At 39.7% G+C, this 14,062-nt stretch overlaps 1 protein-coding gene across 2 annotated transcripts in view; it reads right to left on the bottom strand.

Moving 5' to 3' along the window:
* RYR2 (ryanodine receptor 2) overlaps positions 1 to 14,062 on the bottom strand; it is a 699,456-nt gene that overhangs the window by 251,855 nt on the left and 433,539 nt on the right. For both annotated transcript variants that reach the window (XM_043544343.1, XM_043544344.1), the window contains 6 exons: positions 12,931 to 13,157; positions 9,811 to 10,612; positions 7,676 to 7,876; positions 6,525 to 6,630; positions 3,429 to 3,572; positions 2,425 to 2,698 (listed from right to left, as the gene is read on the bottom strand). In XM_043544343.1, the coding sequence (XP_043400278.1) occupies positions 2,425 to 2,698; positions 3,429 to 3,572; positions 6,525 to 6,630; positions 7,676 to 7,876; positions 9,811 to 10,612; positions 12,931 to 13,157 (1,754 nt within the window). The remainder of the gene's footprint in view (positions 1 to 2,424; positions 2,699 to 3,428; positions 3,573 to 6,524; positions 6,631 to 7,675; positions 7,877 to 9,810; positions 10,613 to 12,930; positions 13,158 to 14,062) is intronic.

The following is a 14,062-nucleotide window of genomic DNA, read 5'->3' as shown; positions in this document are numbered from 1 at the left end:
TGAGATAGAATGTAATTGGTCACTGCACTTACAATAATTGATACATTACTTTCTTTTCAGTGAGCAGCTATTACGGACTCTGCAAGTGTTTGACTTTGTGAATCAATTAAACTATAATCTCTGGTTTCAACTGCATAATTTAGTTAGAGACTAGCCATCTATCAATCCCACAGAGGTGCTATGTACATGGCCCTACAGTTACCCCTTGAACTGTTAAGACAAGGTACTTTGAGCTCTTTCCCATGTGCATAGATCACTTAAGGGCTATCTTAGCAGTGTGTGTGGATTTAAGAATGGATATAAGATGATACATAGAAAAAATGTTTAGGGCAATTTGAAAATGTATATTCCAAGTTTTGGTAAAATTATACTAAACCATCAGATATGTCATGGGCTTAAACTTGTAGATAGAACTTTTTTGTGGATAGAACTTTTCTGAAGAGGTTGAGACAAGTCAGACACAACATTTCAAAAATATAAGAGTTCAAAACTGAGCTGATTTCATTTGAGGTGGGATCACCAAGGGCAGCCCTATAGCCCCTCATAGGAGACTCCTCAATCAAAGGTAGGTGGAAGAGTCAGAGGAGATCATGGCCTGCTCATACCAGAATCTCATACCAGATGGGCAAAGTATCAGACCTCCACAACAAATATGGAATGCTGCCTCCATGAGGTCCTGTTCAGAACCAGGACTACATATGGATACAGGAGAACTGACAGGGTAAAGGGAGCAAAAATGACAAACAGATCCCTGACAATGAGTTAAGGCATCCCCCAGTTCCAACCTTTCTTGGATCTGGAGGTCTGCTTGGAGCAGACAGGTGCCTGGATCTGTGGCTTTTATGATACCTACCAGTTCCAGTACCTGGGCCTGAGAACTCACATGTTTCTCTTACGGCAGAGGGGACTAGATCTGAGGACTCCCTATGGTTATTAATCGTTTACCTACAGGGAAAAGGTCAGAGTTTTAGTGCCTTACTTGGTAATTCAAATAATTAAAATAGTACTAACTACATTTTGAGAATTAAGTGATTAAATATATATGAATAATGAAATGCAAGTATAATCAGACCTACACAGAATTACAAATGGAAGAAAATGTAGTGAAGTTCTAATTCAAGTAGACAGATGCTATCTCATTAATTTAAAATCATTTTTGACCATACTTCTCTACTGACTGTCATACTCTGGAGGGAATCTCACTGCTGCTCATAAAAGTACATTATAATAAAATAATGTCACCAAATATATAATGCTTGAATCCACATAAAAAGAGAGAAAATGTAAGAGGCAAGCTGACCAGCACTTCCTGTGAGGTACAGAGCATGCTCATCTCATCATGCAGAATCAGAGTTAAGAGATGTGTACAGAGTGTAATTGCTACTGAAAAGTCAAATATATTTCACTAGTTACCACCAAAGGCATTTTTGAGGAACTAAAATGTTCCCGATGTGTCAAAACAATGGTGCAACTTCATACATAAAGTTGGGGTTATTTAACCAGGACTGACAATGCTCTGGGTCCACAGTCACCATGAGGGGGATATAAAAAGGGGATGTGCATTCTAGGTGTGCTCTGCTAGGTGTAAGGTCTAATAGTGGGCAAGCTATGGGAGTGGTAGAGGAATCGGTGTGGAGATTAAGGCTGGGTAAAAACTTCTTTCTTGTTCTCCTAGACAACTAATGGCTGTTACATAGCATTCAGGGCTATGCTGCTTCAAGAGGAGAAAAAACACTGCCTCAAGCAACAGTAAAAAACGGAAGTGGAAAATCCAATTTTTCCCTTTTAGTGAACTCAGAAACATGAATTTGTGCTGGCAGTTAAAAGATTTATGGAATAAACTGGTCTCAGTGCAATCATCACTCTTTTGGTAGCTAGTTCCAGCAACGACAAAGCCCATTAACATTCACAAATAAATGTATTCTCGTTAAACTCAAGTGGATGAAACCTCTGGCTTTGGTGCTGAAAGTCCCAGGGTGATCTTTACTGATGGCAGGGCTACTTATATGCATATGCAGCCTCTATCCATTCAATTTATAGAAAGGTCTAAATGCTGATCCTGATTGTATCCTTTAAAGTGAAGTTATAGTGTTTCAAATAGGACTGATATATTACTGTAGAACTGTAATGCTCTTCACTTTTGCTTCTCCCCTCTATGAATTTTCCAAAAAGATAAGACCTTATAATGCAGTTTACTACTATTCAAAAGACATCTTTGTTAACAATGCTTCAAAGCCTAGATCTTAGAACTATTGAAGCTCCTATCTATCTCAACCCAAAACTTCCCTTTTAGCCTCCTTAAACCACAGACAGAAATCATATTTACAGTCAAACAATATGCTTAACCCAAGTGATAACAATGAGACAAATAATTGGAAAGTAAGAGATCTGTCAATCAAATGTTACTGTACTCCAGTGATTTACCCTAATCCACGAATCATAAGCTTCTCTTCCTCCTTGCCCATTCTGACGCTAAGCAAGGAACGGATCTGGCCCAGGGATGCCAAGAGGTTGATTGTATCTTCCACTGATACACCATTTATGGTGTAGGTCTTCGGTAAGCTTCGAACCAGACCACCGATACCATCATACTGGCGATGCAGCAATACAAACATGGCCCTCACTAACTCCGGATCCTCTATTATTGACTCCTGAGCCCAGCGTACCATGGTCTCTGAAATCAATTGCTGAAGAGTGGCTAAAAAAGAATGAAGAATGAAAAAAAATCAGAATTAATTTCTCATGTTTCTAATAACAGTCTCTTTGAATGCATTATGCAGCACATTAGAATTAGCACAATCAAGAAAAAAAATTATTCTTGTTTTCTTAACAGGCTGAGGTACAATGTAATTCGTTGTGTTAAGAGAAAAATATGCCATTATAGGGAAAACAAGCAGTAATATTTTGCTGCAAGAAGCTAGCTTTAAAATAATAGATATCACTTCCACATATGACAGTGTAAAAGAGCACGAAGATGTACTGGATCCTCACTGGAGAGTGACTTTACAGCAGTGGCCAGCTCCACTTCCAGATACTTTTTCCATGAGTTTTGAAAGCATGAGTTTTTATTATTATTTTATTATTATTATTTATATGGTAGTATCACCATTGTCAGCTTCTGTGTATTGGACTATTAATTTAGGATACAGCGATACATATCTTATTTTAAAAAAAGTAACTGTTTTGGCTGACATTTCAGACAATACTTGGGTTGAAGCAAAGATCCCATTGAAAAACCAATATTGTACACTCCGAAAACTTCAGTTAAGCCTGCTTTGAGTCAGAGCCATAAGCTTAAAGGTACGCACAGAAGCTTCCCTTAAAATCTAACTTCCTATGACACATAACATATACGGAGATGCCAGAACTTTCCACCCCCTTCCCCTTCAGAGCAGGACTACCCTGGACTTTAATTTAATTTTACTTACAGGGCTTCTTAGCATCATTATCAGCTGGTTTCTCATTTTGTTTCTTCTTTAAATATGTGACTTTTTCTACTAGGTACATCAGGCGACCTCTAATGGTTAAATCACTGTTTCCATCCAGGGCTCCATCTTCATCTAATTCAATTCCTGGAAGCAACAAATATTAAATCGCTAAAAAAATACAGTTGAATAGATGACAGCTGTGCTCATTGTCCAAATGTGACAATATACCAAACTGATTTTGTTCTGCTCTGTTAGCTAAGTGTCCTACAAACAAATACATATATAGTACTGCTTCAAAAGTTGTATCAGTTTAAAGGTTAGAGTAGAGGACTGGGAGCTGGGAATCCTGTCTGCTGCTGTCATTTAATCAGTGTGTGACTGTGGGTCAGTCTCTTAGCCTGTGCGTGCCTTAGTTTCCCCATCTGCAAAATGGGATAATACCTGCATTCCAGGGGATTTAGTGATGCTTGACTGAGGTTTGTATTTTGAGATCCTCAGTGGAAAGGCATTATAGAAATGAGGGCATTGGCATGGCTGTTAATTCATTTTTCAATGAGTAGGTATGAGCAAGTAACTCCATTCATTATATCATGGCACATGTGATAGGCAGCTATAAGGAAAAACAAGGTGTGAAAATGCAAAATATGTTGATTTGATGCAAGATTTGTTCTTCATTTTTATGGTTTCATCTAAAATAATGTAACTGAAACCTAAGGGTTTGGTCCAGGCTGATAACTAATATTAAAGTGTCATGACTATATGAGTTCAAAGTAAAAATGACATTCAGTATTTTTTTTCAAATTCAGAATTATTCAACTTTTAAAAAAGATGATGGTCACTTTTACAGCAGGATTCTACCTCACATTAGATCATTCTGCTTGCTCCTTTGGTATTTTTGATAAAGAAGTTGGGTTGTTTTTAAAATGTATTTGCCTTTTTTCCATTAATCCCTTTGTGGGATGTGATCTATTCTCTGTTTTCTTGCTCTTCATCCCAAGGAAAATGTTAATGCATAAGTCATTGATAAGACTACAATTAAGTCATGGGTATTTTTTAGTAAAAGTCACCTGTCCATGATTTGTACTATAAATACCCCTGACTAAATCTTAGCTGGGGGCTACTGCTCTGGGGAGCCCCTGGGAGGCTGTTTCTCTGAGGGGCCCCTGGGGCCAGCCCCACTGGCTGCTGCTCAAGATGTCCACAGGGCCAGCAGCACCAGCTGCCGGGGACTGCTGAGCAGCGGCCGCTTCGGCCGCCGCCCGGACCACTGCTCAGGTGGTCCCCGGGGCCAGCCATATCGGCCGATGTTCGGGAGGTCCCCCGGGCCAGCTGCCAAGGGCCACCGAGCTGCGGCCGGTGCATCTGTCCATGGGGCTGTCTGGGCAGCTGGCCTCTGGGCCAGCTCTTTTGGCAGCCCTGGGGTCAGTCACACTGGCTGCTGCAGAAGTCACGGAGGCCGCGGAAAGTCTCGGACAGACATGGAGCCCTAGTCATCAATAATCACATATTTTACGAATTATAAACTGGTTTGTAAGGAAATCGCAATCTGATTGGTGGAAATTCCTTTTAATTTAAGTAATTAACAATAATGTAACTGAATTATCTAATCCAGTTAGAGTACAGAAACACTCTACAGTTATTGATGCAAAAATGCCAGTTCCATGTGTCTGATTTGCAGAATATCAGAATGATTATTTCTTAACCAATACACAACATATGAATTCCCAAATTATGACTGGTTGACAGTCATCAGTAGCCAGTTATCTACAACCAAGAGTTGCATAATCTGTGTTTGTTTCCTTTTGACTACATAAATCTATGTACTCTGACCTACTATAATCCCTCTTCTCATTGGCTTCTGTCTAGCTCTTTCGGTTTTTTTGTAGCTTTTCTTTTCCATTTAAAATTGGAATATTTAATTTGAAATGTCATAACAACAACAAGAGTCCTTGAAGGTCCCTCCTGTTAAAGACCCAATCGTGGAAGAAACTCAAGGCAAAAAAATCAATTGGGTTCTAAACAAGTACGAAGGCCTGAGTTAGAGAGTCCCTTCCAGGATCAGGGCCTGAGTTAGGAAAAAAAATAATAATCACGTGACTCGGCTGCAGCTTTCTCCATGCGGGAGGGGAGGAGGGAGAATTTAAATGTGAAGCAGCTCAACTGCCACCTCCCTCTGCTGCTTGTCAACTGCTGGCTCCTTTTACAAACTGAGCAGTTAATTTTCTACAGGTGATTTACAGAAGAAGGAGGCATGAATAACTTTAAATAGAGAAGTGGTGATTATCCACAGCTTTGTCTTATCAGTCTCTAGGAGACTGAAGCAAAATTTAAACGGAAGGAACCTCTTCACTGGATCTGCAGTGTCCACAGATGCGTGTTTAACATTTGAAAAATTATTTTGTTTTGGTTTCTTGGCATTTACTTTATTTTCTTACAATGGTCAACATTTTGACACTAAAGAGACTGTTGCATTTCATGTAATTATTGTAACAAAAATATTTGGACTGAGCTTAAGCACCATTTTCTCTGTCTGTCTTCAACAAAACCCCCAGCCTCAAAGTTTTTAGTAAGTGAACTATAATGTTTTTTTAGCATGTTCATTTTTCATTTTCATTTGCCTTTGGAGAACTGGAACAGCTGTTATTGTGGTTAATAGGACCATAGTTATTTTGATAGAGTGAAATTCACCTATTGGTGAATGGGAGCAGTTTACCTATGGTACTGTGGGAAAAGAGGAGCAACAGCTGCTATTCTAGTCCCAGATTATTACTGAAGAGCTATAGAGCTTCCCAATACCCACGGGCGCTAGATTTCATTCACTAACCTCTGAGGAGTACCACACAAGTTCCATTTATTTGGAGCTTGTGTGGGAGGAATGAAATTTCCTCTTGTCGACTAAAATGTAACGTGTTTTCTTCTATTCTGATCAGATGAGAGGGTGCACTTGTATTATAATGACTGAGGAATCCACACCCCCTTGTGTATTATCTAGCTACCTGTTGCTGACATAATTTAATGGGTAGCTTGGTTTTGCTGAAGTTATTGAATCTGGCTAATACAATTTCAGAGACAAGAACATTCAAAAACAGGGTTTACCACAATGTGTCATTAAGTCCTCATGGAACTCCAAGAGTTGATCTCTAATTTCTTCAGAGCAAGGACAATCACTTTTATCATCCTTAAAATTCAGAAGCATGTTAATCTTAAAAAGAAAGAATACAAAAGAAAGTTTAAAGCTTTGGGAGCATCTTTTTGAACACTTTGCAGTAGGCTAGAAGGGAATACGGAAAGCCAAGGATGCCTGGAATCCAAATATGTACTTAGAAGACCAATAAAGTATCCACAAGGTTTACAGTTAATAGCAAATACTGCATTTCTTTTTGCACATTATCTCCATAAATATGCGCAGATAACAAATTTTAAAACATTTTTTCTATTATAGAAATCTTTTAGGTAAACTGAACTACACAAATACCAGAGAAACTATGATTTCTGAAGAGGAAAAAAATCAGGCATTTAAGTAGAGTAGGTAAAAAAGGTAATAAAATGAGCATCAGTGTGAACTGGCGGCTAGAGCACAGGATAGGATCAGGACTCCTGGGTTCCGTTTCCAACTCTGCCACTAATTAGCTGCGTCACCTTGGTCAAATCACTTAATCTCTCTGAATATCAGTTTCTCTATGTTTAAAATAGGTTAAAAAGGGTGTTGTAAAGTTTAATAAACGAATGTTTGTAAAGCATTCTGAAATCCAGAAATGTATGTCTATGCTAAGTTTTATTATTACTGCAGAACCTCATCTGAGAACTGTCTACTTTCCTATAATGCCATTGTATACATAGACAGAAGAGCATGACAAGGCTGTACTCTAAAAGCTTGTCTACACTGGGAAATTACACAGCACTAGACAATGCTAATACATATGAATGAACACAACATATTACTCAATGTAGATAAAGACTAACATCCCGTGGTGTCATGTCATGATTAGCCCTAGTGTGGACCTTAGGGCTAACCACAACCGGCTGACTGACAATGTTAAACATGACCTATCCTTGACTGCACTGAAGTTGTACATCATGTATGTTTAAATACTTGATTTACCAGCATAGAAAAGGGTGAGAACCGAATGAAAATTTGAATGTTAGGACACAGCACTCTGACTGGGCTGGGATCCTACTTCCCTGCTTTGGCTTTTCTGCCACGCTCACAGTCTGGAAAAAGAATAACTGCCCATTTTAAGTGGTACCTGCTCTTGAGGTGGAGACCGAAACTCTCTTGTTTTTCTGGCTGTCAGTGCGGCAGACATGTTTAAGGCCTGCATAACTTCATTATATCGGAATCGTTGATTCTCTTGAAGCTTAAACACAAAATCATCAGAAAATGCTACAATGGCTTCTATCCGGTGACGTATCTGGCAGTCACAGAGGTACTGGAGTAGGTAACACATCTGAGAAAATATCAGAAAGAGGGCAACAAAAAGTAGACAAACTTTTAAAATATTCTGTTAACATATAACTGAGTGTGGGTACTGTAGACTTCAAGTGATAAGGCAGAACCTGTTATCAGATGAACTGACAGTAGTCTGCGATACAGTCATGCTTGAGTTAGTATTGGGGCTTATAAATTGCCATCTGCAGGAGATCTATCTGCCTCAGAAACATATACAAGGACATGGGAATTGTGCTAGAGTAAAAAGATAATAATATAGATTTAGACCTTGTCTATACAGCAATTTAGTGCACAGCAAGCTGAGGTGTGAATCTACAGTGCACCGGCCTGCCGTGCACTAAATGGCTGTTTGGGCCCTTAGTGCTCTTAGTCTCTATTTCCAGTGGGTCATCTTTTGCATTTGTACATGGAAGCTGCAGAATGCCCTATTAAATTAGTTCCTTTTAGAAATTAATTCTGACCAGATGATAACAGTTGTTGCTAGGCTGATGGCTAAAATAATACCATTTTATTAGCAATTTAACTCCACAGTTTACTACCAGTAAAGATCCCCCTTAGGCCCAACTAATAACCACAGGGCAGCTCAAATGAGAGAGTACAACTTACAAAAAACAGAAATGTATCTGAATGTATTTGGTTAAACGTTTCATCAGCACCCTCTAGTTTTTTTGTTTTGGGAGAGTATGTGCACCTGCGCAAGTGAGATAGCTCAGTGGTTTGAGCATTGGCCTGCTAAACCCAGGGTTGTGAGTTCAATCCTTGAGGGGGCCATTTAGGGATCTGGGGCAAAAAGTGCGGATTGGTCCTGCTTTGAGCAGGGGGTTGGACTAGATGTGACCTCCTGAGGTCCCTTCCAACCTGGATATTCTATGATTCTATTATCTTTCTTTATAAAATAATCACATCCATCTCTTATTCATTAAAGGTGAGGTCACCCAGAACAAAGCCTATGCACCACTTATATCCCAATTAATCTAATTTGATGGCTTCTAGGGATGTAAGTGGTACCTAGGCCTTGTCTGTCTCTCTGCTCAGGGGTGAATTTCATCCTAGAAACTACATTGTGCCATTTAAGATACCTTATAGAAAGGGGTATTGCACAGTCACACGGCTTCAGGGCAACAATGGGAGGCCTTCTGCCTAAACTGACAAAATGACACCCAGAGCTTCTGGGCATGCAGAGGCAGAATGACTATGTCTGCTACTATGCCAGTGCCGGTTCAGCCTTTTGTTGTTGTTGTTGTTGTTATTTGGTTGCTTGTTTTTTTCCCTCTGCTCTGTTGATTGACCAGCCCTTTTTTTTTGGCTTAGTCGCTCTTAGGAGGCACCAAAAATGGCCAAATGTCTGACTGTTCCTGAATAAGCTCCATATAGACAAGCCCTCAGCTCAACCTCTCTGATGCCCCCTTTGGGTCTCCTTATGCCTAACCACCCCCGCCCCCAGGCCAGTCACTGATCAACTATGTAACAGCCAGGAAGAAAATAGCTCTTAGAAGCTGCTCTCACTTGGTTATCTACTAATAGCCACAATTCTCCAAAGAAAGTTGAAGGGAAAATGTAATACATTATATATAAGTCGCTGCTTCTAAATTTATAAAACGACAATTTTATTTTTTTTTTATTCAGAAGATATTTCCAACCTAATTATGTTTTATTTATGTGAGATTTGGTTCGAAACAGGTCTCACAACGTCCACCAAGGCTACTGTTTTCATAGGGCAATAAAGGGGATAATGCAAAATTATATCATTAATAGCGATTATATTTTTAAAAGACAATGTAAAAATGCACTACAGGTGCACGTGTGCCTGCAAAAAAGAGTGCATGGCTTGAAATATGCTTCAAAACTGCTGTGTTCCTTGAAATATTTGAATGAAAGGAAGAAGGAAGCCTGAAATATACAAACAGCCACTGATACTGTCTCAGTCATTACCTGTAATTTTACTGGTTCAGGAAGTTTCATTTGAAGAAGGCCTTCCGTCAGCACCCGCCCCCCTTTGACTTCTTCCTCTCCTCTTTCTGGCTTTAGCTCCTCTGTACTCAACTCCTTCTCTGGCACTTCACTCTCATCCTCCTGGCTCATGCCTTCCTTGAAAACGCTGGGCTCAATCAGCTGCAAGATGTGTTTCAGATCCCCATTATGGAAGACTCCCATGATTAGCAGAGTGTAAAAAAGCTTGATGAGAGGGACAAAGAGAAACTCTGTCGTACCCCCTACTGGATCTCTGACATGGAGGTTGCCCTCTTGAACAGCCTCAGTCAGCATCTCTATAGTTTTGGCCTTTAAGATATCCAGAGGAAATTCAGGGCTAAATTGATAGCACTCGCTGCTAATGCTTACAAAACTGGGAGAGGAGAACTGGATTCTAGGTCGTAGTGAGGTGCTGAGTCCTATACCAGGGAGGCCATGTTTTTTGTTCTCATCAGGGAACAGAGTAATGCTCTTGGTCTCATCTGTCATCGGAACAATAAATTCATTATTCATCATTAACCTGGCCGTGGCATAGGTGTTGAGGTGGATGTCAATGAGTAAGTCGTAATAGCCTGTGCGAAGCAAGCCTGGCATATACTTATTCTCAATGCCATACAGAAGCTGAGATTCATCCACATGGCTGCACATAGCATGTGCCACCCGGTTGTTCCCTAGAGCACAAACGGCTGAATACAATCGGAGGGTATGATAGTGAAATTTCAGCAATTCTTCCTGTTCTGTCAGTTCTAAAATATCTATAGACCTGTAGAGAAGAAGGGAAAATAGAGGAAGTTCCATATCAGTGCAGTTGCTAGGAACATAGGACTCAAAAAGCAAGAAAGTTATTCAGAATTCTACAATTGTGCAATATGGGCAAATTAGCCATTGCTCTGGACCTTGAATTTTTGACTTACTAACTTTCAGGTATTTAAACTTGCAATTTTATAGACAACAGACGGCTTAAAAATCACGAGCCAAGCCTTGAAATTGTTTAGACTGAATAAAAACTATCACTTCAAAAAACTCCAATCGTCTTCAGTGGGAGCAGGATCAGGCAGAATTATTTAAAGCAAATTTCCCTTTAGATTTAGATTAGAAAAGAAAATAGATAATTGAGAACATAAAGACAACATTCAAATTAAATTTTCACTATTCATGCTACTTATTTACTTTTCATTTCAGGCTGGACAATGAAAATAGACTACTCACTTTCACTTTTGGTTTCTCATCATCATTAATGTAATATTCTAGGCAATTTCACTTTCAGGTTCTTGTAGATTAGCACAATGCTGCAATATTTGGGTCACAAATACTGTGGGGGGGATGTATTACACTTGTTTTGAGGTTTTATTTAAATGTTTCCTTTAGAATTTAACATTAATAAAACCATGGAAATGCTTCTATTGGTCACAAGTTTTGTAAAAGCTTACTTTTACAAAAAATAATTTTGGGGCTTTTCATAACATAAATGTAGGTTTTTGCTTTCAATTTCCTTTTTTTAAAACAAAAGCAAATAAAACCTATATGCATTGGAGTTGAGTAACAGTCCTGCAAAGTCTTTCAGGTTTGAAACACAACAGCAATGGAGATTTCAAAACAATCTAGTTCATGAATACCTCTTGCTCTCATCTGTACATTTTTAAAAGTGAGATTAGATCATAATACAAGCTAATCACTTTTAGGGCTAAATCCTTCTCTCAGTGCCAAGACCAAAGTGTCAGGCATGCACAGGGAGATTTCACAGGGGCAAAAAGAGACACCCTGCTCTGCTGCCAGCATGCCCCTGTCCTCAGACTTGATTGGTACTTTCAACTACCTGAAAGGGGGTTCCAAAGGGCTCTAGACTGTTCTCAGTGGTAGCAGATGAGAGAACAAGGAGTAATGGTCTCAAGTTGCAGTGGGGGAGATTTAGGTTGGATATTAGGAAAAACTTTTTCACTAGGAGGGTGGCGAAACACTGGAATGCGTTACCTAGGGAGGTGGTGGAATCTCCTTCCCTAGAAGTTTTTAAGGTCAGGCTTGACAAAGCCCTGGCTGGGATGATTTAGTCAGGGATCGGTCCTGCTTTGAGCAGGGGGTTGGACTAGATGACCTCCTGAGGTCCCTTCCAACCCAGATATTCTATGATTCTATGATTCTATCGTATCTGAGCTAGCCTCTCCGGCACACTGGGGGGTGACTGCTCCTCACCAGCTCCAGACCTGCTTCCTGTGCTGTGGAACCAAGTCCGTTCCACTTCCCCTGAGGCCCTTCATAGCCCTGGGAAAAGTAGCAGAATTTGCCCCACAATATTTTTTAACAAATATACTCAAGCTGCACACGATATTTTGGTTTTTCACTAGGGACCACAATGCACTAATTCTCACTCTCCACATATCTCATGCATAGGTTTGAAGATAATATATCTGAAGATAACCAAAACAGTCCGTTTGTTCTACCGAAATTGAGTTTTGATGAGCCTTAAAGCACACAGCATATCAGTTGTTTGATTATTGCTAACACAAAAATCCAAGTAAATTACTAGACTACAAAAAAAAAAAGCACTGAAAAACTTTGTACACACACAAGCTACAACTGAGGCTCCCTCCCTTCTGACCTAATGCTTTGTAAGGATCAGTTTCAAAATTTACCAGCAGCTTTGTACATATTTCCCCTCTCAGCAAAATAATATACAAAACAAAATCAGGCATGCCTTGTCTACATCTCTATGTAGTTCTGGCGTCCACAGAAGCATGTGCTTCTCCCTGAGGAGAAGAAACCCAAATCTGTCATAAATGCTAACTGGCAATGTGTCTTTAATTCAAGAGATCTCTTGTTGTTGAACACGACTAGAAACAGTTTAATAAAACCAGTGATTATATTCATGTGACCCAGTTAATAATTCACTAATTGAATTTAATTGGGGCCCACAAGAAGGGATTCCTTTCTATGTCAGAATATATTATTTGTATTTATATATATTATACACATGCAAGAGAGAAAGGTAACTGACTGTCTAGCAGGCTATTTTCTTGCTACTTGTCTGACCTCATAAAACCCACACCTACTCTCATTCAGTTTATACATACAAACAAAGCCAACCTGTTTTCTTCTGGGATATGGAGAGACATGAACTGCAAAGGATCCAAGCACTGTACCATCCAGCCTTGACGTTCACTGACCCGTGAGATATCAACCTTCAGAAAGTGGTTTGGCATTCTGCTCCACAGCACATGGGTCAAAAACTGGACATGGAGACGGGGAGGGCATTGAGGGACTGGGTTTTTATGCTCGCTTTTGAACAAGCCAGCAGACAATGGCATTACATTCTGGAGACAGCAAGAGAAGAGACAGTCAGTTTTATAATCACTATAGGACAATGCCAATGTATGATAATACACAAGACAAATGTGCTCCAAACAGATAAGAAATCAATGCAATGAAACACGCATAGTATGGTAGGAATGTCGCATTTTATGCAGCTCCCAAAACAGGCTGGGGACTGGTGGTTCTCAAAGCAAAATATAAAACACTAAATAGAACTTGCCTAAAGGGATGTCATAGAGGTTTAATATCTAGCTGCCCTGAAACCAGAGATATGAAATCTAGTAATCCTTTACTCCTGCTGAAACCTCAGTCTTTCATTCCTCTGAGACAGAGTTCAAGTTCTGTGCAATTCAAGTTCGCTAGAAGCAAGCAGTTCGGGTGAATCCTTGAAAACTGAAGCCCAATCTCTTCTGTATGGACATTTATGATCCCGTGGCCCTATTTGTAAGAGTAAGGGTTTGCCATGGGCATTTAAACCAAAAATTGTACCCCCATCTCCACCATCACAAGTTATTATGTTCTCCTCCTAATTCAGAAGAAGCTAATTTCGGCATGAAGAATAGGATTTAGAGGCCTCCATGGAACCTTAAAAAGTCTGTGTTAGTTCTTCTGGGCTGCAACCCTTTTCATGAGACTACACAGTATCCCATACATATAAACTGACTCTGAGTTAAAACAGACATCAGTGCATTGGATATATTTAAAAATGAAAATTCTCACCATTTTTACCTACACAAGTGTACATTTGAATTCTATCATTTTGATATTATTTATACTACCAATACTGATTGTTTATATTGCGATAGGACCAAGAGGTCTCAGTTAGGATCAGGGCCCCCTTGGGCTGTAAAAGCACATAAGTGGCAGTCCCTTCTCCAGAAGGCTTGCCACTCTCTCCTATTACAAA

The sequence above is a fragment of the Chelonia mydas genome, chromosome 3 (genome assembly GCF_015237465.2).
Source record: "Chelonia mydas isolate rCheMyd1 chromosome 3, rCheMyd1.pri.v2, whole genome shotgun sequence".
Taxonomy (NCBI): domain Eukaryota; kingdom Metazoa; phylum Chordata; order Testudines; family Cheloniidae; genus Chelonia; species Chelonia mydas.
This window is presented reverse-complemented; position numbering and strand designations above follow the sequence as displayed.